The following is a 22,941-nucleotide window of genomic DNA, read 5'->3' on the forward strand; positions in this document are numbered from 1 at the left end:
ACATACAGATGGCCCACAGGCACATAAAAAGATGCTCAACATCACGAATTATTAGAGAAACGCAAATCCAAACTACAACGAGGTACCATCCCAGACTAGTCAGAATGGCCATCATCAAAAACATCTATAAATAATAAACGCTGGAGAGGGTGTGAAGAAAAGGGAACCCTCCCACACTTTCGGAGGGACTGTAACTTTGTGCAGCCATTATGGAAAACAGTGTGGAGTTTCCTTAAAAATCCAAAAGTAGGTCCAGCAGCCTGACTCCTGGGCATATATACCCTAAAAGGGTAAAACTCTATAATTTGAAAAGATACATGGACCCCAATGTTCATAACAGAATAATTTACAAGAGCCAAGACATGGAAACAACCCAAGTGCCCATCCACAGGCAATTGGTTGAAAAAGATGTGAGGGCAGAGGGAAAGCAGTGAGTGGTTGCCACACACCCTTGTGGCTTCAGCTTCTCTGGTTAGATGGTCACTCCCCTCTCAGGGCTTCAGGTGCCTGCCTGGCTGGCGCGGCCATCACAATGCCACCTCCACATTACTGCCCAGGAGCTGGTGTTGGTAAGAAGGAGAAAAAACAAATGGGGTGGGGGTGAGGCTGCAGGAAATTTATTTCCGTTCCTTGGACCAGAGGAATTCTCTGGGGCCTCTTCTGTCCACACTGGGTGCACTTCTAGGTTTCAAGCTGGGCAATCCTGGAAGTAAAAAAAAGGTAAATTCACCATGGAACGTTGAATCTGACGTCCTTGCTTCATCTGCCTGCTGTTACTTACTTTCAGTCCTCTGAGATCCGCTCTCTGCCTCTGTCCAGGATTTACAGTTGTGATCATGGGGAGAAACCAGTGGGCGGTCCTCCCTCCATCTTCCCAGGACTGTCCTGTTGAAACCGCCTCTCTCCTGACCCCTCGCTTGCTTCTCCGTGGACCTCATCACTGTCCACCGTGCCACACGTTGCATGCCGTCCGTGTCCTCTCACTGGGATGGAGGTCCCCACAGGCAGGGCCTCGCTGGACCACTGGCACCCCCAGCGCTCGAACATCCCCAGCAAATACTTGTTGAATGAACGAGCCAGGCTGCAGCCAAGGCTTGAAAGCTGGGTCTTGTCTTCTCAGTCCTACACTCTCCTCTGAGGGCCCCACTTTCTCAGCACTCCTCAGACGGGCAGGAAGGCATGCCCACCCCCTCCCTTTGGTTGGCAGAAAGGCCCCACAGCATCTCAGTCTGGCGGCTCCTCATCCGCAGTCTGTACCCAGCCCAGGCCAAGCAGCCTCGTTTTAACACAAAGCCCCGGCCTCTCCCAGGGCTTTCGGCCTCGACTCCTGCATCCGCAGCCATGAGCGGCTTTAAGGTATAACCACACTTCGAACTCTCCAGTGATTCCCACTCATCAGGACTCAGGGCCCAGCCCCTCCGTGCCGCTCTGTCTCATACCTGTTTGCTGTTCTGTGCAGATCGGTTCTTTCCTGGCTCCTCTGCCTGGAAGGCTCTCTCCCTAGGATTCAAGAAAGCTAAGCCCTTTGCATTCTGCTTTTTCTCAGATGTCAAGCCTGAGGGACTGTCTCCAGCACCCCACCCCTGCCTCCCATCAAAAGTCGCTGCCCTGTCACCTTCCATCTCTCTCTATCCCATTATTTCCCCCTCTCCTAGTGGTCAGGATGAACCGGAATAGCTTGAGTTGTCTGTGTTATCTGTTGGCCTAAATATGAAGAAGCAAGCTGAGGAAAGCCCCAAAGATGAGTTTATTCAGGACTAAAAGAGAAGCTGCAATTCAGGAAACTCTGTAGCAAGGTCCAGGAGGGTCTGTTGAGGGTTTGAAGCAGGTTGTATTCATGGGCAGGGAGTGTTTGGTTTGGGTCAGTTAAAAATCAAAACCAGAAAGGGACCAGCCTTGAAAACTTGCCAAGCAGAAAAAAATCCATTCAGCCACACAAACAAAGCTCGTTTCAGCCCACTTAGTGAGGCCAGCCCAATCTGGGCCATCTTTGATTTATGCCCAAGGCAAAACTTCCCAAGTTTTCATACAAGACAACTTGTGATCAACCACCCACTATCTGGGAAAACTCCTACACTATCAGCTTTCTGTCATCAGGCATTGATGGGAATTTGTTACCAAACCACACTTGGGCACATCCACCTGGGTGCAGGGAAGGCGGGCTACCGACACTGGCTACGGCGAAGGAAAGCATAGCGTTTATCGCAGGGCGCCGAGCAAGGAGTCCAGGCAGCTAGTACTCGTGAGCTCCCTGATGGCTTTTCAGGGAAAAGTTTTTAAAAACAGAGTGAGGAAGGGGGTTGTGTCTGTCTGATCAGCTCATGGACATCCTTCTAATCGGTTGGTGGTAAGGTGATCAGGAGTCAACACCATCAACCTTCTGGTTCCAACTGGTCTGGGGTCTACTGCTGGTGGGCAGCACGCACTTAGCTTTTCCCATCCGGTGGGGATTTTAGTGTCTGCAGGAAAGCTCCAAAGACATGGCTCAGAATATCATCTAGAGCCCATGAGAAGAAAGTTAAGGTCCTTGACTATGTTTAAGGGCTAAACTATTTCGTCTTGCTTGGCTGTTCTCCCTTTGGTTCTGCATTTTCCTACTTAGATTAAACTTACTCTTTGGAACTTAGGGAAGGCCTAGGAAAGTTTTTCTACAAAAGAGAGGCAGGGGGAGGACATGGTTTGGTGGGGTCGGGGGTGGGGGGGTGTCTAACCCGGGAAGGTCCCACAGGTCCCGCTCAGTCTTCCTGAGGGCACATGTGTGAGATTCTCCACTTGATACCCTCCAGTCCTATTTTAGGTTGAAATTCTTTCACATATTCTTTTCCCTGTTGGAGTATCAACCCCCCATCTGGCTCCCTGATGGACCTTGGGGGCAAAGGGACAAAAAGTAGACGCCTCCAGCCTTGGGGTGGAGAGCCTCCACCTTGGGGGCCCAGAGCTGGGAGCCCCTACGCTGGGTGGGCAGCAAGGCTGGAGGGTGCGGTGTCAGAGTTTCTCTCGCCTCACTTTTTTTATTTTTTCATTTTTTTCTAATTGTGTATCTGAAAAGTATCCTGCACTTAACAGGGGTTATTTGTATAATCAGAATGCCTCTTTGTGTTTTTTTTTTTTATTGTTGCTGTTTGGGTGGGGGGAGGGAGGGAGGTGATTAGGCTAATTTATTTATTTTTAGAGGAGGTACTGGGAATTGAACCCCAGCACACACTTTACCACTTGGGCTACACCCTCCCCCCACCACAAGCTTGAAATGGCCTCCCACCCACCCTTGTCCATTTTCAGAAACATGGCAGCGGGTGGGAAGACGTGGGGGACCACGGATGGGCACAGTGGCCTCTGCTCCTGGGGCCTCTTGGGGACATGCATCCAGGATTTCTTTTTAAAGGTGGTTCCCGCTGGAAGGAATGAGCCTGGCTTGGGTGAAGGCAGAGCGGGAGAGTGTAGCCAGATGTGGGATAAGGATGCAAAAAAGGGGCCCCTCCCTGGCCCAAGCAGCCAGACCTTCAGCTCCCCCGACTGTCCTGGAAACCCCGCTCCGCCCAGCTCAGACCTCGCCCCACACTGTTGCCACCTCCCGCAAGGCCAGACCTCTTCCTTCCCCAGGGCCACAGCCCTCACCTGCTCCCTAGCTCTGCCCACAGCAACCTTTCCTCCTCCTCCGTCCCTAGTGGAGAGGGTGCCGCAGCCCCTCCGAGGCTGGCTGTCGGCCACAGGCTTCCACAGGGCTCCCGCAACCCGCGGCTCCTCTTGAATCGAGCAGCGTCCCTACCGAAACTCAGGCTTGTCCCCGGTTGTGCTGAGTGACTAGTGAACGTGGCTGGGATTTTTTGTGTGTGTGTCTGGGAACAGGGAGGGGCTGGACGGGGCTGGGAGCCCCAACCTTAGGGGGAGTCTCCCCCTGGAGAGCCCCTCTGTTGCTGCTGGCCCCCACCTCCCAGGTCTGTGGCAGGCCCGGATTCTGCCCTTCTCGCCCAGCCCTGCTGGGGCCCCACCCGGCCCCGCCCAGCCTGGGCTCCGGGGACTGGTGGGGACTGGTGGCCGCTGAGGCTATTTTGAGGCCAGCTCCTGGCCAGCCTTGCGCACGGAGCCCTGCTACTGGCCACCTGCCGCCGCCTGTCAGGCCTGGAATGCTGATAGGCAGTTGGCTGGGGTGGGGGCTGGGGACAGACTGTTATAAAGCCAGGGGCTGCTGGGGAGGCTGCCTGTCCCCGTCGGGAACCTGCCACAGCCCCCACCGGCACCATGTCCACCCACCACCGCCTGGTGATGGTTCGGCACGGTGAGAGCACCTGGAACCAGGAGAACCGCTTCTGCGGCTGGTTTGACGCGGAGCTGAGCGAGAAGGGGGCCGAGGAGGCCAAGAGGGGCGCGCACGCCATCAAGGATGCGAAGATGGAATTCGACATCTGCTACACGTCGGTGCTCAAGCGGGCCATCCGCACCCTCTGGACCATCCTGGACGGGACGGACCAGATGTGGCTGCCCGTGGTGCGCACCTGGCGCCTCAACGAGCGGCACTACGGGGGCCTCACCGGCCTCAACAAGGCGGAGACGGCGGCCAAGCACGGGGAGGAGCAGGTGAAGATCTGGAGGCGCTCCTTCGACATCCCACCGCCCCCCATGGACGAGCACCACCCCTACTACAGCTCCATCAGCAAGGTGAGCAGCCGGGGCGGGGCGGGAGGCAGGCCGGGGTGGGGGTGGGGGGGCGGGGGGCCGGCGGGCAGCCGACCGCAATGTGGGCGCCCCCAGGAGCGGCGGTACGCGGGCCTGAAGCCCGGGGAGCTGCCCACCTGCGAGAGCCTCAAGGACACGATCGCCCGGGCCCTGCCCTTCTGGAACGACGAGATCGCCCCCCAGATCAAGGCCGGCAAGAGAGTGCTGATCGCAGCGCACGGGAACAGCCTGCGGGGGATCGTCAAGCACCTGGAAGGTGAGGCCCGGCGCCCCGGGGCGCGGCGACGAGCTCCCTGGAGCCGGCCAGCCCCCAGCTCCGCATTCCAGCACAGCGGCAGCTTTGCAGACACAGCGCCCAGAGTGGGGCTTTCGGCCTGTGAATCAAACACGGAGGATTGAGAAGCCATTTAAAAAAACAGCTTTGTATAAGTCCCTACCTGTGTGTGCTGGGACACTGTTTAAGATGAGTTTCCTTCGAAGACTGTGGGTGACAGCGTCCAGCACCACTGACCCCGGGCCCAGGCCCTGCTCAGGGGCTGAGGGGCCCACGGCTGGCCTGGCTTCCCAAACACAAGCCCCAGGTGACAGGAGGGGAGGCCGGGGGCGGCCTCTTGTCCAAGGACACCCACCTGTGAGAAGGCAGGGCCGCCTGGCTCTAAGTCCCGGTCTGAGTGACCCTCGGCAGGGCTCTGCTCCCTCCCCGCCCCAGCACCCCAGCTCAGGCCCACTGCAGGCACAGGTAAGGCCATCAAAAGGATGCAGGGTGTGGGAACCCCCAGGGACCCCAGGTTGGGAGCTGGGCTTCTTTTTAGGGGCAACCCCTTCCAGCACGACAGGCTCCTGCACGGAGGCCTGGCTGGCCCCAGTCCGCCTTCCCCAGGATGCTGCGTCCAGCAGACGCCTCACAGCTGGCCCTGAGTCTAGCAGGTGGAAAGTCCATCTTCCAGCCCCGTCCTGGGGGCTGGCCTAGGAGGAAAGGATGCCCCGAGGCGAGGCAGAGGGACTGGGGCCTCCCACTTACGCATTTCCCTTAAGCCCTCCTTGCACCAAGGGGGTGGGGTGGCAGGACAGCAAAGGTCGAGCTGCTATTCCAGGCCAGGGGCTGCGGGAGGCTGGCAGGGTAGGGTTTCCACGAGAGACTGCCTCCCACCTGGCAGGGCCTCCCGTCCACCTCGGCCACCAGCAGCCCTTCTCTCAGTCCCTACCCCTCTCCCTTCCTCAGAAGTACCCCTGCTCCTCTGCTTAGGGTGCCTAGAAGTTAGAACTCTCTAGAAACCAAATGGTTAATGTCTTTCCTGAACCCAAGTATCCACCAGTCTGGCTGGAGTTCACGTCGGGCCGCGAGGACCAATGGCGTCGCCCCAGGGTGGAGCGGGGTTCCTCCGTTTACCACAGCTATTTCTGTCGCTTGCTGTCTCAGGTCTGCCCTGACCTTCTCGAGCCACACTTCTGCGGCCTTGCTGTCAGGGACAGGAGGGCTGAGCCCGGCTGACGGCTCTGTGGCCCGCAAAGGTCACGGAGCCCGCGGGACGCAGGAGCAGGTGGCTGCCTGGCGGACAGGCTGGGAGGGGCTGAGGACCCTGTTCCCCCAGGGATGTCGGACCAGGCCATCATGGAGCTGAACCTGCCCACCGGGATCCCCATCGTGTACGAGCTGGACCAGGCGCTGAAGCCCACCAAGCCCATGCGGTTCCTTGGCGACGAGGAGACCGTGCGCAAGGCCATGGAGGCTGTGGCTGCCCAGGGCAAGGCCAAGTGAGGGGTGGGCTCTGCCAATAAAGGTACCTCCTCCCGCCGCCTCAAGTTCACCGTGGCCCCAGACGCCCGGCACGTGGGCTGCCGGAAGCCCACCCCCAGCACTGGCTCACTCTACAAACACGACCCCAGGCCCCTGCTGCCTGCCCAGCCTGCCTCAGTGGGTGGGGTGACCCTGGGACCACGGGCAAGAGCCTGTCCCCATCCCTGGCTGTCACGTACTCCCTGCCAAGCCCCTAGGGTGACCCCGTAAGCTGGAGAGCCTTGTGGTAACCCTGCTCTAAATCAGCGCCCGGGGCTACTCAGGGAGGGTCCGAGTGACCCAGTCCTCCCCGTGGTCAGCGAGGACTGTAGCCAGGCCACCGCTCCCTTCAGACTGCCTGCCGTCCTCTGTCCCTGCAGCCCCAGGGTGGGAAGGGCAAGGTGTAGGCATGCTGAGTCCCACCTCCTGGGTGTCCCCTCGTCCGGGGACAGAGAAGCAAGCAAACCCGATTCATGGGGCACGCACACCTGGGGCGGGCCCTGTCGTCTGTCTTGAAAACCAGGACATGGTGAGGCCTGCCTGCGGCAGACAGGGAGTGCCACCTGTAACCCGGTGGGACTGGCCACCACCTGGGGCCAGCAGCCTCCGCAGCACAGCCTTTGACCCAAGCCACTCCCACCTAGCACCTTCCGGAACACGAGAGGGGCTGTAGGTCCCCAGACGCTCCGTGGGTGCCAGGTGCCTCACTGCACGCACACACTCATGGCAGGGATCAGGGCTGGTCCTCGGCCCCTCCCAGAGAACTGAAATGAAGGAGGCGGACTTCCGTCACATCTTCACCTTTATGCCTCTTCCAGGCGGCTAATGGTTGGTCAAAGGTCTGAGGGCACACATGTCACCCATACCCGCCAAAGACACCCAGAAAGGGGTTTGTTCCCAAAGGGGGCACTCAGGCCACAACGGGCTAGATCAGAACGAGGGCCTGTGTGGGGCAATTCTTACCCCAGAAGCAGACACGAGTGGGCTGGGGCAGAGAGAAGGGACGACAAAAGGAAGAGGCCGCTGTGGTCACTTTTCCTGAACCGGACCAACCGAGCAGCGCCCAGCAGGCCCAGCAGACCTGCGGGCAAGGCCCCGCCGCGTCTGTGGGCGTTCTTCCTCCTTCCGCCACGTGTTCAGACGGGGACTTCGTCGTCCGTCTCCACTGCCCCCGGCCCAGGCAGAGGGACAGAGAAACGAGCACAGAGCAGGATCCAGAGAGAGTGACGACTGCGTCCCAAATTGTCACGACCCACTCCGACTTTGGTCATAAACTCTGAAGTTCACTGTCCCCAAGGGTCGCTAATAGCCACCACCCCTTAGAGACAGGAGGAAAAAGAGAAAAAGGCCAATGCAGAAGGAGGGAGGCCTCCAGACGCCCCTGCAGACCGCCCAGCTCAGGCAGAGCAGCGCACCTCGAGCGGAGGTCACTGAGAGGCTGGCCCCGGACAGGGCGCGGTCAGTGTCCTCTGTTGGGGAGCGAGGGCCAGGCTGGTCGGGAGGACTCGGGACACTGCTGGAAGCACGCTGGGAGGCCACCAGGTGTCGCTGAGTTTGGGGTAACAGAGGCGAAACCCCCCAAGCCAGAGGGAGCCCAGGGGCGTGTCCTCATCAGGGGGTCCCACTCCTGGAGAAGCGCTGCTTACAACCCTCACGCCACCGCTTCCAGCAGCGAGGAAACCACGTCCGGGGGGGGGGGGGCGGGCGAGGCCGGCGCGCAGCTGCAGCCAGCCCCCGGGGGCCCTCACTCAATGAGCTCCACGTAGTTAGCGGGAAACATGCCGAAGTGGCCGTCGGGCCCATAGCCTCGCCACCAGCCTTCGTCGATCACCTCGATGCCCGTGATCAGGTTCTCAGGGTCAAAGGAGATCTCGGTCTCGTCGGCTGCAGGGAAGGCGAGCCCAGACGCTGTGCTGGGGGCCCTGGGCGCCGGCCCCAAGCCTGTCCCCACGCAGCTCCTGTGCCCCTTCCCCCAGGACACCCCTTCCTACAGCGGCTACTTCTGGGCCCACCATTCCAGCGAAAGGCTGGAGTGTGGTGCTTCCACACGCCAGCCTGCTCCCCAAGGCCTCCACCCAGGGTCAGCAGGGTGCCCGCAGCCAGGCCTGGCCCATCCCTCTGGTCACTAGAGCAAGGGGGCAACTGGGATGCACACCAGGGAACAGCCAGCAGCTTCCCAGAGCGCGCAGGGCGGCCTGGGCTGTGCAGGGCGTCCACTCACTCTCTCTGCTCACCCCCACCCCCGTCTTCACGTCCGATGCCCCGTGGGGCTGTGCCCCCGAGGGAGCCCCCACACCCTGCCTCCTGCTCCTGGGCCCTGCGGTCCGAGGGGGCTAGCCTACAGCACATTACCTGCCTGGTAGTCATACAGGGCCCGGGCACAGAGCCCTTTCCCACTCAGCCCCGGGTAGTGGTCAACGTGCTCGGAGCTGCCATCTTGCTGCTGCACCTGCCCGTGGATGGGAAAGCACAAGAGAAGTCTGGGGTCCTTGTTACCCCGGATTCAGCCCTGCCCGTGGCCAGGGCTCACGGCAGACTTGGGGGAAGGGGCCCGGCACACAGAGGGCAGGAGCTACCTCAAAACCGAGTAGGGTAATTCACAGGCAGTGAGCCATGGAAGAGGCAGGCACCCCACGATCGGCGTGGCCAGGGAGCGCGCTCCTGGGCACGGGGCCCCTTCCATCCCGCCCTGCCGCAGGGAACCCACCACTGGAGGCTCCTCGTAGAGGGTCTCCTGCTCTGGGGGCTCCTCGTACACGGCCTCTGCTTCCACCTGCGCCAGACACGGAGGGGTGCTGGGCACCGGCTCCTCGCGGGGATCTGCACAGGAGGAAGCAGCCCACTGAGCCTGGGGAGAGGGGAAGGACATCCCGTGTCCCCCTCCCGCCCCCAACCCCATCACGGGGCAGCTGAGCGCCTTGCCTGCCCTGGGCCTTGAGGGGGCGTGGGCCGCCTCTCTGCTGAGAGGGGTCTCCGGCTGGGTGAGCTGCCTCTGCAGGAAGGGGCTCCTCAGCTTGCCTGCAAACCAGTGAGAAACGTGTAAGGCCTCACGGAGCTGCAAAGGGGGAGAACCAAGTGGTCTCTGCCTTTTCCACGTGCTGTACTGCCCGGAGGGTAGACCTGTTCTGGGACAGCGGCTGTCACACAGGGAATGAATGGCGACACGGAGCAGCTGCGGGACCACCACGCCACGATCTCACAGCGTACACCCCAGCAGCCCCGGGGGGTCACGCCGTGCAGTGTTAAAGTGCTGACCAGCACTGCAATCCAGTCTCTTTCCGGGACCAGAGAGGTGACTGACGCAGGTGCCTGGGACCCAGCTAACAGCCAACGTTTACAGGGCACCCCCTCTGGGGCCACACGTGGCCCTCCCTGTCCCACCTCCAAGAAGAGGTCGAGAGCAGGAAGGGGACATTTGGGTCCCCGGCTCCCCTCCTGGAAGTTCCCCTTACTCGCCCCTCCCTGTCAGCTCTGCGACATCTGTCACCAACTCGGGAGGCCCTGCACTGGGACCCCAGGCTCGCCTTCAGCCTCCCCCGCCTCACAGCTGGGCCCAGAGGGAAGCCTCACCTGGCTGCGGGCTGCAGATAGATGTGGTGGACATGGCCCTCTCCTTCTGCTTGAAGATTTCCCGGGGGTGTGGCGGCTGCTGGCAGACAGGCTCCTGGCGGGGCGCACACGGACCCCGCAATGAGCGAGGACCCAGAGCCCCTCGGCCCGCCTGGCTCCCTGCAGCCGAGCCCGGAAGCCAAACATTGAAGCTGAGGGGCCCACAGGCCTCGTCCGGGGCCCCCGCCATCGGTCCAGGCAGGGCCCTGGCAGTAAGCCCCTCCCACAGGCCTGCTGGGCTGGGCGTGCACATGAGCAGAAACACACATGGCCACGAGGGCTCACGACAGGCAGCCCGCGCGCCTGTCCCGGACCCGCCCCCGGTGGGGCAGGGACACGCATCCGAGCCTCACCTGCTCCTCTCGGCTCCTGGAAGCCACCTCGTGCTGCTCACTCTTCCTGCGGGAAGGGGCAGAGGGGGGAGCTGCAGCCGGCCTCCGCCCGGCCTGCCTCCAGGGGGCTCTCTCGAGGGCGCGGGAAGTCGGGGAGAGAAGGCCGGCGGCGCCAGGCGGCAGCCCCCACCTCACCTCTGGGGGCCGGCCTGCTCCTGATAGCGCTGCTCGCGGAGGGCGGCCTCCCGCAGCTCCCGCTCCCGCCGCTCCTGCTCCAGCCGCTGCCGCTCCTCCTCCGCCCGCCGCTTCTCCTCCAGCCGCCGGTTCTCCTCCTCCTTCTGCAGGGACAGCCGGCCCGGCCCGCCCCACTCAGCCCCTGGCACAGACCGCAGGCGGGCATCGCGGGCAGCAGCTCCCGCACCGCAGGCGGGCTTCGCAGACCTGCCTTCTCTCCCCGTCCCCCCCAGGCAGCCCGCAGGGGCCGTGGGCTCCAGAGTGACACCCACTGGCCTTGTTACGTTAACACCGCTGAGCCTCACTCTGACCCTCCGTAAACGGGCGCTGACAGGCACCTTTGTTCTATGGGCTTATTGTAAGGAAAACTGAGACACAGCAAGCGAAATATTTCATGTCTGCTGCAGTCACGACGCCCCACAAACGCCAGCTCTCATTGCCGTCCTGCCCTGGGCGGCACTCACCTCGGCTTTGGCCCAGAAGCTGTCTTTGCCGACCCTTTTGATCTCAGACACGGCGTTAGTCTTCTGGTACACAGAGCCCTGCGGGGGGACAGAGGATTCGCTGCAGGGCGGCGGACAGGGGCGCCGAGCACAGGTGAGAACTGTCAGGCTGACTGCTGGCAGGCGGAGCAGCGCCTGGCCTGGTGACCCTTAAGGAGACTGGCACCAAGATGGCCTGAAAGGCCCTGGACGCTGCCAAGCCGGGAGGCTCAACCCCAGACAACGCTGGTGGAGTCTCTGGCGGCAGCAGGCCCTGGGGGACGGAATCCAAGGCGGGAAAGGCCCCTTGGCCTGCCTGAGATTCCCGGAGGCTGGTGGTTCCGAGGCAGGCCTCTGGACAGAGGCTGTCCTTAGGCGGACGGCCCACCAGCCGCCGGCGGCTGACCGCCATGGCAGAGCCCCCTAGGACCCCAGCTGTGCGCCGGGAGACTCAGCTCCCCAGCCAGCTCCAGGCACAGGCCGGCAGGTGTCTGCCCGCAACTTGGAGGGGCCTGACCGGTCTGTCCACCACCTGAAGTTTCTCCAAAGTGGCCACCAGCCAGGGCCGCACCGACCATGTTGGTGCCATGGCCTTGAGAGGGGGTGGCATCTCCCTGCAGAGAAACTGTGATCACGTAGACCGAGCGTCAGAGCTTCCGGACAGCCGGTGGGGGGAGCCACCAGGCAGGCTCAGGGGCCGCTCCTCGCGCCCATTCGGGCCCGCCCCACCAGGATGCAGCTTCTGCTCCCGTCAGGCATGGGGCTCCCGATCCAGGACGGGAAACCAGGCAGCGGGGAGCCCAGCCCCTCGAGGGATAAAGCACAGAGGGCAGGTCCAGTCAGTCTGGAAGCCAGGAACTTCAGTCCTGCCTGGCCGCCCCAGGCCCAGGGAGCACTCACCACTGGGGCCTGGGGGCCCGCGTCCTGGAAGCGGCCGCTCTCCTTGTGGAAGGCGTAGTTGGCACCCGAGGCCCTGGCCACCTTCTGCATGATGCACTCGGGCTCCACGTCCTCCTCGGCCCTGGCGTTGATGGTCACGTGGGCCCCCTACGGCAGGAGCAGCAGGTCACGAAGGCAAGGCACCGCGACCCCAGGAGGGGACAGGCGCTCACAGGGCGCGCAGGCAGGAGGCCCTGCCGGGAACCAAGGCACGCTCTTCTCGAGCCCTCAGACGTTCGTCCTTGCCGCAGCTTGTACGTGAGGCCCGTGCCAGCCACCATGTGGCCTGTGGCCTGTTCCTGGTGCTACAGACAACCCAGGCAGGGCAGTGCTTCATTCTAGTCAACGAAAACTAAACCTGAAAAAACACCTGGAAACAAGCACTGTTTGTACAAAATGCAAGTTACTGATTTCTTCATGAGAAGTCAGACCCACGACCTCAGTTACTCAGTAAGTCTGGGACCCTCTCTTTCAGCTCCAAGATGGGGAAACTGAGGCACACCTGGATTACTGGAAAACAAAGTCCTGAGTCTCCTCGCCAGTAGTCAGAGGAATGAAAAAAGCAAGCTGGCGAGTGAGGAACAAATGCTGTTGGATACGAAATGCTTTTGAAACTAAGCCAGGTTCCAGTGTATGGTGACAGACATGAATACATTCAGCAACGGGCTGGAAAGGAGAGCGACAAAGGGAACGTGCGTGGCGAGGCTGTGGGTGTAAGCGACTGCCCCTCCCCTCCAAACCCTGACAGCACCGCTCCAGCGCGGTCTCCTGGTGGGCCTTTGCCCTTCCTCCCCGCTGAAGCCAGCTGCCAGGTGGCTCTGGCTACATCCTGAGCAAAGGGCCCAGTGGCCTCTGCCCAGGTGGAGCATCGCGACGTGGGCGACACCCTCACCCCTGGCTGTGGTTCCCGCTCACCCCCACCCTGGGACCTTGGGACCCAGCGAACTCTGAGGCCCCATGGGGAGCCGCCCTCACCTTCAGGAAGCTGGCCATGGTGCTGACGTGGTTGGCGCACACTCCCTTCCGCACGTCATTCACACCCTCGCCGGTCTGCAACACAACACACCCGCCATGACCTGCCACTTCCCCGTGTGACCCAGGTCTCCCTCCAAGGCCACTGCCCACGCCGGGGACTTAGCGGTTTCCCTGTGTCCCAGGAAAGAGAAAACTGCAGAGGACACCGTAAGCTCCCACACCTCCAGGCCAGGGAGGTCCTTGGTGCGGATGGTCACCAGCTCCCACTGTGGGGCGGTTACCTTAGAGCTCCCTTGTCCCCACCCAAGGGGCTCCATTTCATTAGAGCCCCCAGAGCCTTCCCAGCCCTCATCCAGCCCCTCTGCTCCCTCACGATGACCACCCCGAGAGGGCAAGGATGTGAGTGTTCCGGGATCGCCCATTTTACAGGAGTAGTCCGGGCTGGGGAGTGAGTTTGGCACTCGGAAGGCCCCACGTGTTGTCTGGGCCACACTCAATCAGTCCAGTGTCCTGTTCATTCACCAGATTTGAGCTGCTCCAGTCACACAAGGCGGAGGAGGAAAGAAGAAAAGGGGGTTCTTCCAGGTCCCACCTCGATGGGAACTCGAAGCCTGCAGGCTGCACATACCCAGTTGACGAGGACAAACTTGGGCAGGCCGGAGTTGGGGTCCTTCACCCTGCAGAAGGCGTACATCACCTTCCCGCTGTTCAGCTCCTCCACCATCTCCTCCAGGCCCCCGTCTGCGGCAGTGACGAGGAGGGTCAGAGGCAGCCCGGGCAGCCGGCACCCGCCCTGGCACCTAGTCCACCGGGGACGGAAACCCGAGCTGCCTCGAAACCAGGGTTCTCAGCCCCGCCTGCGTCAGAACCCGTCTCCTGGGCCTGCCCCCACTGAGCTAACTTACAAGAACAGGAGGGGACCCGGGGTCTGTGTCTGTGAAACGCACCTGGGGTGATTTTTTTTTTACCCACACTAGTCTATAAACCACTCCTGTAAACCCACAGGTAATTCCAGAAATAAAAATGTCGTGTCTGCTGCAAGCCAGGCAGGCACCAGACCTCCAAATGGAGGGTTTCTACGATTTTACCATTTCCTAGACTCCACAAAGCGACCTGGATTAGCAGGCCCCCTGCCCCCACCCAGACGTCTGCTCAGAATCCAGGGCCACCCAGGGGGTCCCAAGCCGATGTTGACATCCACAGCCACACGGGGCTCGGCTCTTACACTCTCTGCGTAGGGATAAGGGAGTGATGGGGACACAAGAGTGGGCCACCCTGGGCCATCCTCCCCCGACACGGAGGCTGTGACCTCCAGCACGTACTGGAGTTTGGGGTTCTTATCAGGTACCCCAAACCTCCCCAGACTGTGACGAGTAGCTACGGGGCTGCAGGGAACCCGGGGCGGTCCCGAGGCCCTGCGTCGGGCACTCGCGGCAGAGCGCAAACACCACTGCAGGGTGGTATGAGACTCGGCTGAACTCCTGCACCTCCCAGTCCCCTCCGCAGCCCAGTGCCCCCGAGGCCAGCCGCCAGCGGCAGTCCTAGGAAGGGCACCGTCACGGAGAGGTGCTTGTAAGAGGGAGGGGCTTTCTATCAACAAGTCAGCTGAGCCATTGGTGAGAAACAAAGGGAAACCAAGCTGTGTCACGCAGGTCAGCCGAGGAGTCAGGGTATCAGGCGGGGGGCCTGCAGTTTATAGCCCAGTGTCTCGGCCCAGACCCCTCGGACAGCCTCTGCCCAGCACTGGCCGAGGGCCACCTCCTCCTGAGGAACTTCCTCACCCCGTATCTGAGAAGCACTGGTCCAGGCCACCGCGTCCCAGCTGACCACGTGCACTGACGTGATCGCCCGGGCGAGGGTGTGCCCTGCAGGCACTGAGCCCCCAGGAGGAGGGCAGGGGCAGGACGTCGGCACCTCCTCCTACTCCACCGGCACCCAGCTCCCAGGGACCATCACCCTCCCAGCCGCAGCCCCAGGCTGGGCATGCGGCACGGGCCAGGCCCTGGGCTGCCTGCAAGCTGGAGAGCGCAGGCCCACTTCCCGTCCCGGCTCCTCCCGACTGCAACACAGACAGAGAGCAGCGCTGCCTTGCACCACGAGGAGGAGAGAGCCAAGAAGGACGTATTTTCACTAAGAAACACCTGAAACCCAAAGGTGGCCAGAGTAGCTGTGAGGGCGTGGGGCCCCACACTGCTCGGTGGAGGCCTCTGCCCTGCCTGCGGGGCTGCAGCCGCTATGCCTGGTCCACCCCCGGATCGGGGGACCAAGGAACTCCCCAACATTGACACTGATGTGGGGTGGGCTCACCCTAAGCCAGGGAAGGTGTCACTGCAGTCAGGCCACATGCAGGCGACACCTACGCACCGAGTCTCCTGCCTCCGGCTGTGATGGCTGAAATGCCAGCAGAGATGGGGCAACTGACATCACGACTCTCCCCACTCCGCGCATCCCCCACTCCCCCGTCCTCACTCCTGACGCCCCACAAGAGCCCCCTGGCCTCCTTGCCTGATCGTACTCACCCCCAGTGCCGGCCACACGTATGTCATTGCTGTTCCCTTCGTAGGTGAAGAGAGCCCTGAAACAAAACACAAACAGCACGGGTCACCGTCTGTCCTCACTGCAGCCGCCAAGGCTCCGTGCTGCACCCCAAAGGGCTCAGCCCGACGGCAGCGCTGTGGGCTGCCGCGGGCCCCGCGATGAACTCCTCGGCAGGATGCCGGCCGCCTGCTGGGCCTCGCGGGGCGGCAGCCTTCTCAGCTGCGGGTGGCCCAGCTCACCTGAGCGGCTTGTGATGGACAAACCTATGGTGATGGGGAGCGCTTTGAAGAAAACTAAGCTGTGACGTTTTATGGCAACTTTCTAGACATTCATGTGTGAAATGCTCACCTGGCTGCCGGGTTTGTGAATTTGAACAGACAAAAGATACCTGCACGCTCCTGAAACCAGAGGACCCCAGCAGAAGCAGGCAGAACCCCTACATTGTTAGCGATGCGCGGTGCCCTGGTGCGTGCCTGCTGTCTTCCGGGAAGGCGGAAGGGTTGGCGGAGCAGGTGTCTCTGGGTCTGAGACTCTTCCAGCAGACACAGACTTTTACAGGTGGCCTAGGGCATCAGAAGCCACAGGGGCCATGACTCAACGTGGAGTCAGGCCCCTCACAGGACAGGTTCCTTGGCTGCGCAAGTTCTGTATCTAGCAGAGGCCACGCCTTTCTTCTCCTGTAAGACTATTCATAAGAATCCTGGCAAAGACTTGGGCTTGTGCACTGTGCCTCAGAAGGGTTGAGAGAAGTATGATAGATTTGATTAAATCCAGGCCGGGGACAGTCCCTTGACCAGAACACAGGGTGCTGAAAAAGAACATTCTGGAAGAGGTGGCTTTCCTGCGGTCCACACAAAGCCCCTGCCGCCAGCACCGACTCTACGGGAGCTCAGCTCCAGAGAGTGCTGGAAGGCCACGAGGTGAGGGGGTTAACCCACTGGAGGGCAAGTCAAAGGTAAGACCCTGTGTGGTGTGTCATCTCCCCGTGCTCCGGAGACACACCATGAGGCGCTCCAGGGTCAACAGTGTCAGCATCAACTCAGCCTCCCCAGGGCCTCGCTACCGCCGCTGGGCAGAGTTGCGTAAGCCTGAGAAAGTCAGAAGAAATTATACACAGACCCAGAGATCTGGCCGGAGGGGAGGACAGGCTGCCGGGAAAGAACCCCTGCTTTCCGAGAAAGGAGAGCAAATACAGAAGGAGAGAAACACTCAGAAAAACGGGGGGAAAAAGACTTGGGAGGTGCGGACGGCTGGATTCTGGTGGCCAGAGCCCTGCCCAGCCTTCCTCCTCTTCTTGAAGGCCACAAAGCTCCGGCTGCTGAAGAGAGACACCGGACAAGCAGTAGGGCCCAGAGATGGCTGCTCAGCTCAGCTCGTCCAAGAAAGGATGCGGCAGCTAACAAAAGCCGAGCTCCGTGCCTGCCACCTGCCCTCTGACTTCATTCCCCTCCCTGGCCCCAGCCTAGGTCACTTCCTTGAGTATTCCCAGGTCAGAGGCTCACCACACATTCAGTCAAATCCCACTCTTCTTTCAAACCAACATGAGGAAAAAAAAAATGGTGTGCTGGCTCGCACAGGCCTACGGCTCAGGGAGTATGTATGAACACTGAGCACCTTATAATTCACTCACTTTCCAAAAACACACACTGAGAAGCTGCTGCTTGCTGGTGATGGCAATGCAGCTAGGAATCCCTGCCCGTGGAATGTACTTTCTGATGGAATACACAGAGGAACACACACATCACCAATGTACGGTCAGGTGCAGTGAAGCGGTGTGGAAAGTGAGCAAACATGCATGAGTCTTGGGGGAAGAACCCCCTGGGGGAATCGGGAGAAAGCCCGAGTGTGGAGAGGTGGTGTTGTCGCTGGTCCCCGCTCCGCCCGGCTTCAGGGCCCAGGCCAACGCACCCACTCTGCGTGCGAAACTTTTTACGACCCACCAAACCAGAGACCACGCCTTCCTCTGATATCCTCTACTGCTTTTTTCTGTATCCCTCAGTCCATCCTTCATCTGAGCAACATAACAGCCCTGCTCCAGGGACAGAGATGGGGCTCACCCCACCGTTTCTGGGGAAGACAGAAAGGGGACAAGAAAACCAGTGAGGGTGTCTGGCGTGTGTCCGAAGGAAGTCAAACAGGGAGATGGAAGAATGTGACTGCAGCTGGGGACCCAGGAATCAAGAAAGGCCTCTCCAAGAAGACAACATCAGAGATGAGAAAGGAAGTTTGGGGGCCCCCTAAGAGGATGTAGAAGGGTGCTCCAGGCAGAGGAAGCAGCAAGAACCAGGGCTGTGAGGAGGAACCAGCGTGCAAGTTTAAGGAAGAGAAAGAAGGCTAGTGTGGTGGTAAACAGGTGTGACCACAGCACAGCAGTCAGGAGCCAGGCCACACGGCCGAGGCGAGGAGCCTGGGCTTTATTCATTATGCAACAGGAAGCCACTGCAGAATTTAAGAGGGGAAGTGACATGGTCTAGGTGTTTTTTCAACTAGTGAATGATGACCTGCCACACAGGATCTGCCCACATTGACGTGGCCCCAGAGATTCTGCAAACCCAGGCTGCTGGTGTTCTGAAGCTCTTCCCCAAAAGGCCTTGGGGTGAAGTAAAGGAAAGGCTACAACCCGTCCCCAGGGTCACAACAGTGCACTGCAGGAGAGCCACTCTGCGCCGGGCACCAGGGAAAGCAGAGAGGAGAAAGCAGGGGCACTTGGCAAGTGGAGAGGGCCCCAGTAGCCCAGCTACGCCCAGCGGGCCCTTTCCCTGGAAATGAGAAGAGGCTCCGGGAAGCTGGTCACCTTAGTCCATCACACTCTGCATATTTCTCAGAACTGACGTGCTCAAACCTGATCAGTGGAAACAACTTTAGCAAAAGGGAAAGTAAGAGAGAACGACCCCCCTACTCGCAGGCTGATCACATGTACGGGGGCCCGGGGACTTCGGACCCAGGCTCCCAGTACTACAATGCCTCGAACCCTGACAGCCTGGCGAAGGGTGTCACTGGGAGGGGGAGGGAAGATGGGACCCTTCCCCAAATAGACAGCCAGCGCTATCCTGTCACTCACCTCTCCATGGCTCAAGCATAGACAGAAATGAGTATTCTTGGAGAAGGGGAGGTTCCGAAATACACATTCACAGAGAACGAGGGACTAAACCCCTCGACCTCCCTGTCTGGCGCCTCCGGAGCAAGGCTCACATTCCCAGACCACGCTCGGGGCCCATCCCCGAAAACGGCGTTTGGAAGAAGCCGGGTGTGGCTTCCGCAGGGTAGGCTGTGAAGGGCCCCTTTGTCCAGGGAAGTCCCCAGGCAAGAAAGGAGAACAGCCAGGAGCAAAACCCAACACCGAGGCTGCCGGGGCCGAGGCGTGGCTCGCGGGGCAGGAAGGGCTGGGGACCCACGGGGCCCCGACGCCAGGTGCAGCCTGTCCCCCCGTTCGGTGAGGCGGCGGGTGACGAGGGTGGGGACCGCACCTCCCGGGAGCGGAGCGGCGCAGACAGGGCTCCCCGGCCCGCCCTCGCCCGCCCCCGGCCGCCTCGGCGCCCACCAGTCGGTCGGGGACTTCCCGTTGACCACCCGCCCGTAGGCCTCCTGCAGTGCCGGCCCATTCCGGCTCAGGTTCGCAGCCATGGCCGACCCCGCGTTCCCCGCGCGTCCGCCGCCGCCGCCGCCGCCGCCGCCGCTGCTTCCGGGCCCGGCCCGCCCACGGCGCCCGGAAGCCCGGCCCCGGCGGCCGGAAGCCCCTACACCCGGAAGCCCCGTCCCAAAGGCTAGAAGCCCCGCCCTGACAGCAGGAAGCACCCCGACAGCTGGAAGTCCCGCCCCAACGGCTAGAAGCCCCGCCCAGACAGCGGGAAGCCCCGCCCCTACAATAGGAAGCCCCGCCCCGGGAGCCGGGAGCCCCGCCCTGACAGCCGGAAGCGGAAGCGGTGCAGGCGGGGCCCGGGGTGGGCGGGTAGAGAGTAGCCAGGGCGTCTGGCGGCGGTTCGCGGGCTCTGTCTCCAGGCGCAGCTGGACAACGGGAAGGCGGCAAGTCGTGCCCTCCTGCGCGGCCGCGGGCTCACCTTGCGGGTCTGGCCCGGGGACCACACCCAGCCCGCAATTAGCTGTTGTCACAGAGCAGCGTGCATTTTCTCTTGCGCTCCGCAAAGTCCGTGCGCTTACGTGAGGACCTTGGGTTCCTGGCGGGCAGGAGACGCAGCAGCAGCTTTATCCATGAACCATGCATGCGTGGATTAACGGGTGGAAGAATGCGAACGAGTGCGCAGTGGTGACCCCGCCTCCACGGACCTAACTCCAAGTGCTGCTGCGTGTCTTTGACCTCACCTGCATCTTCACCTGCCGTTTGCTTGAGGATGGGATGGGGCAGGAAGGATGAGAACCTGCCTGTGCTGGTCCTGTTGCCAAACCGAACTCGGGTTGGCCGGCCCCAGTGCAGTAAAGCCGATCCGCTGACACTGGTTGTGCAGGAGGGAAGTGCAGCGTTTATTGCAGGGCGCCAAGCAACGAGTCCAGGCAGCTAATACGCAAAAGACCCGAACGCCCCAGCAGCTTTTAGGGAAAAGTTTTAAAAGGCAGGGTGAGTGAGGGGAGTTGTGGATGTGTGATCAGCTCATGGACATTCCCCTAACTGGTTGCTGGTGAAGTAATTGGGAGTCAACGTTATCAACCTTCTGGGTCCAACCTGCCTGGGGTCTAGTGCTGGTGGTCAGCACGCAGTTAACTTCTTCCACCTGGTGGGGGTTTCAGTGTCTGCAGTAAAGCTCCAAGGACATGGCTCAGAATATTATCTGTAGCCTTTGAGAGGGAATTTAATGTCCTTGACTTTAATGGCTGCGCTATTATTTTGTCTTGCTTGATGGTTTTCGTTTAGTTCTGTATTTTCTCACTTCTCTGATTAAATTTGTTGTTTGGAACTCAGGGAAGGCCTAGGAGATTACAGTTTTCTTAGCAAGTGTAGGAGGCAGGTGGAGGACGTGGTGGGGGAGGGGTCTAACCTGGGAAGGCCCCATAGGGTCCTGCTTGGTTCCAGTCCTGGGTCTTCCCCTGCCCTGGCTGACTGATGGCAGGGGCTCACAGTGCCTCAGCCTGCTCCCTTCCCACAGGCAGCATCAGTTCCTTCCATGCACCTGCACGTGACTGACCTACCTGGAGGGGAATAGGGACATATGCCTGGCCCATAGCAGCTTCATTCCCTGCCCTAGAGAGCTCCCCCCACCTCCCTAAAATGCAGATCAACAGTCCTGTAGCCCCTTAGGTGTGCTTTGGAATTCAGTCTTTCAGCTTTCGGAACATACTGTGTATACCCTTTGTATTCTGTAAACCCTGCCATCCTGAGCAGCACCTGGCAAACACGTTCATACTTCTGCAGCGATGTCTGTGAAAAGTCAGTTAAGGGCATTATAGAAAAACTCTAAATTGCCTCATGACGGTGCAGGTCAGATTTTGCTGACAAACGAGTTACCCAGATCTTAAGGTGTTGGGGTCTGGATTGTGCATTTAAGGGCTTTTGAATCTTATCTGGGCACAAACATTGTCATTTGTTACATCCATTTTCATTTCTGTTCACATCATTATCGCTTGTCTTAACAGGCAGAAACGCTGACATCTCTCTGCTGGGCAGAGCCGTCAGTTACTCGGTCCCAAGCTGGGGAAACCTTGGGTCCTGGCCAAACCCACCGTCCCTCCAGCAGCCCCATGTGTAGCCCTCCTCCCTCCCCCGAACATCCTGGGGCTTCTCTTCTGCAGTGCACAGGTCTCCCCATTTTTCCACTTAGACTTCGCCGCTGTGTTTGCATCAGAAAAATGAACTCTGTTAGGTGGAGGCCTCCCAGCGCTTCCAATTTCTGGTCGTCTTTTGTCTGCAGTAACGTCTCTGCTGTCAGTTTTCCCCTCAGACTCAGACTCGACCTTCAGGTGATTTTCTGATCCACCCCAGTCCCTCCACCCTCCATATCCTGGGGCGTTCAGCCCTCAGGCAGCCTTGTCATTCTTCCCGCCTCTTCTCTTTGGCCCCACGTGTCTTCGTTTTCTCTTGTTTCTCCGTTTTCTCTTGTTTCTCCGTTTTAAACATATCCTGGTTACCAGCTTCCTTCATCCACGTGTCTGCAAGTTCCCAGCCTGGGGGCCCCTGACTTTTAGGAGTTCGGGGAACACCTTTCAACATGTTAGTCAACTTGGGGCGGGGGGCCCACCTGGCCTGATTCAAAGGGCTGTGCAGACCAAAGAGGCAGGTCTCTTTGTTCTGAAAACAGACCAGCTCCGTGTAGGGACCAGGTTCACTCCTACTGATGAGGGAAAAGCGGGGAGACCCAGGCTCCACTGAGAGAAGTGAGGAGGGGCCCCTGGTGTGGGGAGGTGGGGGCGCTAGGATCCCCCTTCCTGTTCTGGTGTGTGTGTGACCATATTTCAGCTCCCTAAGAGAGAGCATGTGATCTAGGAGTGCTTTAAAAATGTCCCTCTGGCTGCTGTGCGTGGACCCTCTTCACAGCCCTTTCTCTTCCACGCCTGCTTTTCTTGAGTTCCTGTTTCTTTTTGGTCATCTCTTTCTCGTTGGCTGGTTGTTCCTTGGTCTGAGAATGTCAGATGTCCCCCAGGGTCACTCCTAGGGCTCTGCTCTCCTCTTAACAAATTTCTCTGTCATTCACACACGCCTCTATATTTTTCCTGCATGTGGATAAACTCAGATCTGCCTTACTGCTTGATGTGGGTTTAGGTAACAGATCCAGGGCACAAAAGCGGGGCTTCCAGTGGTCAGTGTCCTCCACACCCTGAGGGCAGTGGACCGTGTCCTGAAGGCATCTGGGCCCACGTGCAGAGGGACCAGGCTGGCTGACTCCCTCTGGAGCCCACTGTCAAAAAGGGACCAACAATGGGGTAGAGCGCATGACTTAGCAGGCACGAGGTCCTGGGTGCAATCCCCAGGACCTCCTCTAAAAATAAACAAACCTAATGACCTCCCCTTCCTGCCAAAAAAAAAAAGTAACGCAATCATAAATAAATAAAATATTAAAAAGAAAAGGAACCAGCAGTACTGAGAAAAAGAACTGCCTGCCAAGCGCGCAGTGTCCCCCAGTGCCTCAGTCCATTTGAGATGCTGTAACAAGATACCGTAGACAGAAAGTTATTTCTCATGGTTGTAGAGGCTGGAAATTCAAGATCAGGGCACTGGTAGATTTAGTACCCGGTGGGAGCCCACTTCTGGGCCACAGAGGGCCACCTTGCTGTGTCCTCCCATGGGGGAAGGGACAAGGGAGCTCTCTGGGGGTGTGTGTGTGTGTGTCTTTTATAAGCATGCTCATGAGGGCTCTGTGTCATGACCTAATCATCTCACAAAGGTCTCTCCTCCCAATATCATTACCTTGGGGGGTTAAGATTGAAAGAGAGG

General features: G+C 60.0%; 2 protein-coding genes and 1 long non-coding RNA gene across 3 annotated transcripts; 1 reads left to right on the plus strand and 2 right to left on the minus strand.

The window, feature by feature from the left end:
* Positions 1-209: 209 nt before the first annotated feature.
* On the minus strand, positions 210-4,075 carry LOC116660827. The gene is made up of 4 exons (XR_004316476.1): positions 3,616-4,075; positions 1,440-1,500; positions 782-1,059; positions 210-703 (listed from the first exon to the last, which is right to left on the minus strand). It is a non-coding gene; the product is annotated as an uncharacterized LOC116660827 (long non-coding RNA).
* Positions 4,076-4,168: 93 nt separating this feature from the next.
* Positions 4,169-6,472, plus strand: PGAM2 (phosphoglycerate mutase 2). The gene is made up of 3 exons (XM_032471169.1): positions 4,169-4,656; positions 4,750-4,930; positions 6,267-6,472. The coding sequence occupies exons 1-3, from the start codon at positions 4,240-4,242 to the stop codon at positions 6,431-6,433; spliced, it is 765 nt and encodes a 254-aa protein (XP_032327060.1). The 5' UTR covers positions 4,169-4,239; the 3' UTR covers positions 6,434-6,472.
* A 763-nt stretch (positions 6,473-7,235) lies between these two features.
* DBNL (drebrin like) lies at positions 7,236-19,273 on the minus strand. The gene is made up of 13 exons (XM_032471168.1): positions 19,102-19,273; positions 15,542-15,597; positions 13,651-13,763; positions 13,023-13,097; positions 12,009-12,155; positions 11,091-11,168; positions 10,588-10,730; positions 10,414-10,459; positions 10,022-10,115; positions 9,374-9,469; positions 9,159-9,271; positions 8,804-8,900; positions 7,236-8,335 (listed from the first exon to the last, which is right to left on the minus strand). The coding sequence occupies exons 1-13, from the start codon at positions 19,182-19,184 to the stop codon at positions 8,196-8,198; spliced, it is 1,281 nt and encodes a 426-aa protein (XP_032327059.1). The 5' UTR covers positions 19,185-19,273; the 3' UTR covers positions 7,236-8,195.
* Between the last annotated feature and the right edge of the window lie 3,668 nt (positions 19,274-22,941).

The sequence above is a fragment of the Camelus ferus genome, chromosome 31 (genome assembly GCF_009834535.1).
Source record: "Camelus ferus isolate YT-003-E chromosome 31, BCGSAC_Cfer_1.0, whole genome shotgun sequence".
Classification (NCBI taxonomy): domain Eukaryota; kingdom Metazoa; phylum Chordata; class Mammalia; order Artiodactyla; family Camelidae; genus Camelus; species Camelus ferus.

Bases quoted from the DNA above. Each gene is read 5' to 3' on its own strand.
- PGAM2 (XM_032471169.1), top strand. From the start codon at position 4,240: ATGTCCACCCACCACCGCCTGGTGATGGTTCGGCACGGTGAGAGCACC. The intron at 4,657-4,749 runs GTGAGCAGCCGG...GGGCGCCCCCAG, and splicing joins ACTACAGCTCCATCAGCAAG to GAGCGGCGGTACGCGGGCCT. The intron at 4,931-6,266 runs GTGAGGCCCGGC...CTGTTCCCCCAG, and splicing joins GATCGTCAAGCACCTGGAAG to GGATGTCGGACCAGGCCATC.
- DBNL (XM_032471168.1), bottom strand. From the start codon at position 19,184: ATGGCTGCGAACCTGAGCCGGAATGGGCCGGCACTGCAGGAGGCCTAC. The intron at 10,460-10,587 runs GTGAGGTGGGGG...CCCTTCCCGCAG, and splicing joins GAGCAGGCCGGCCCCCAGAG to GAAGAGTGAGCAGCACGAGG. The intron at 9,272-9,373 runs GCAAGGCGCTCA...CCTCCTGTGCAG, and splicing joins CCCCTCAAGGCCCAGGGCAG to ATCCCCGCGAGGAGCCGGTG.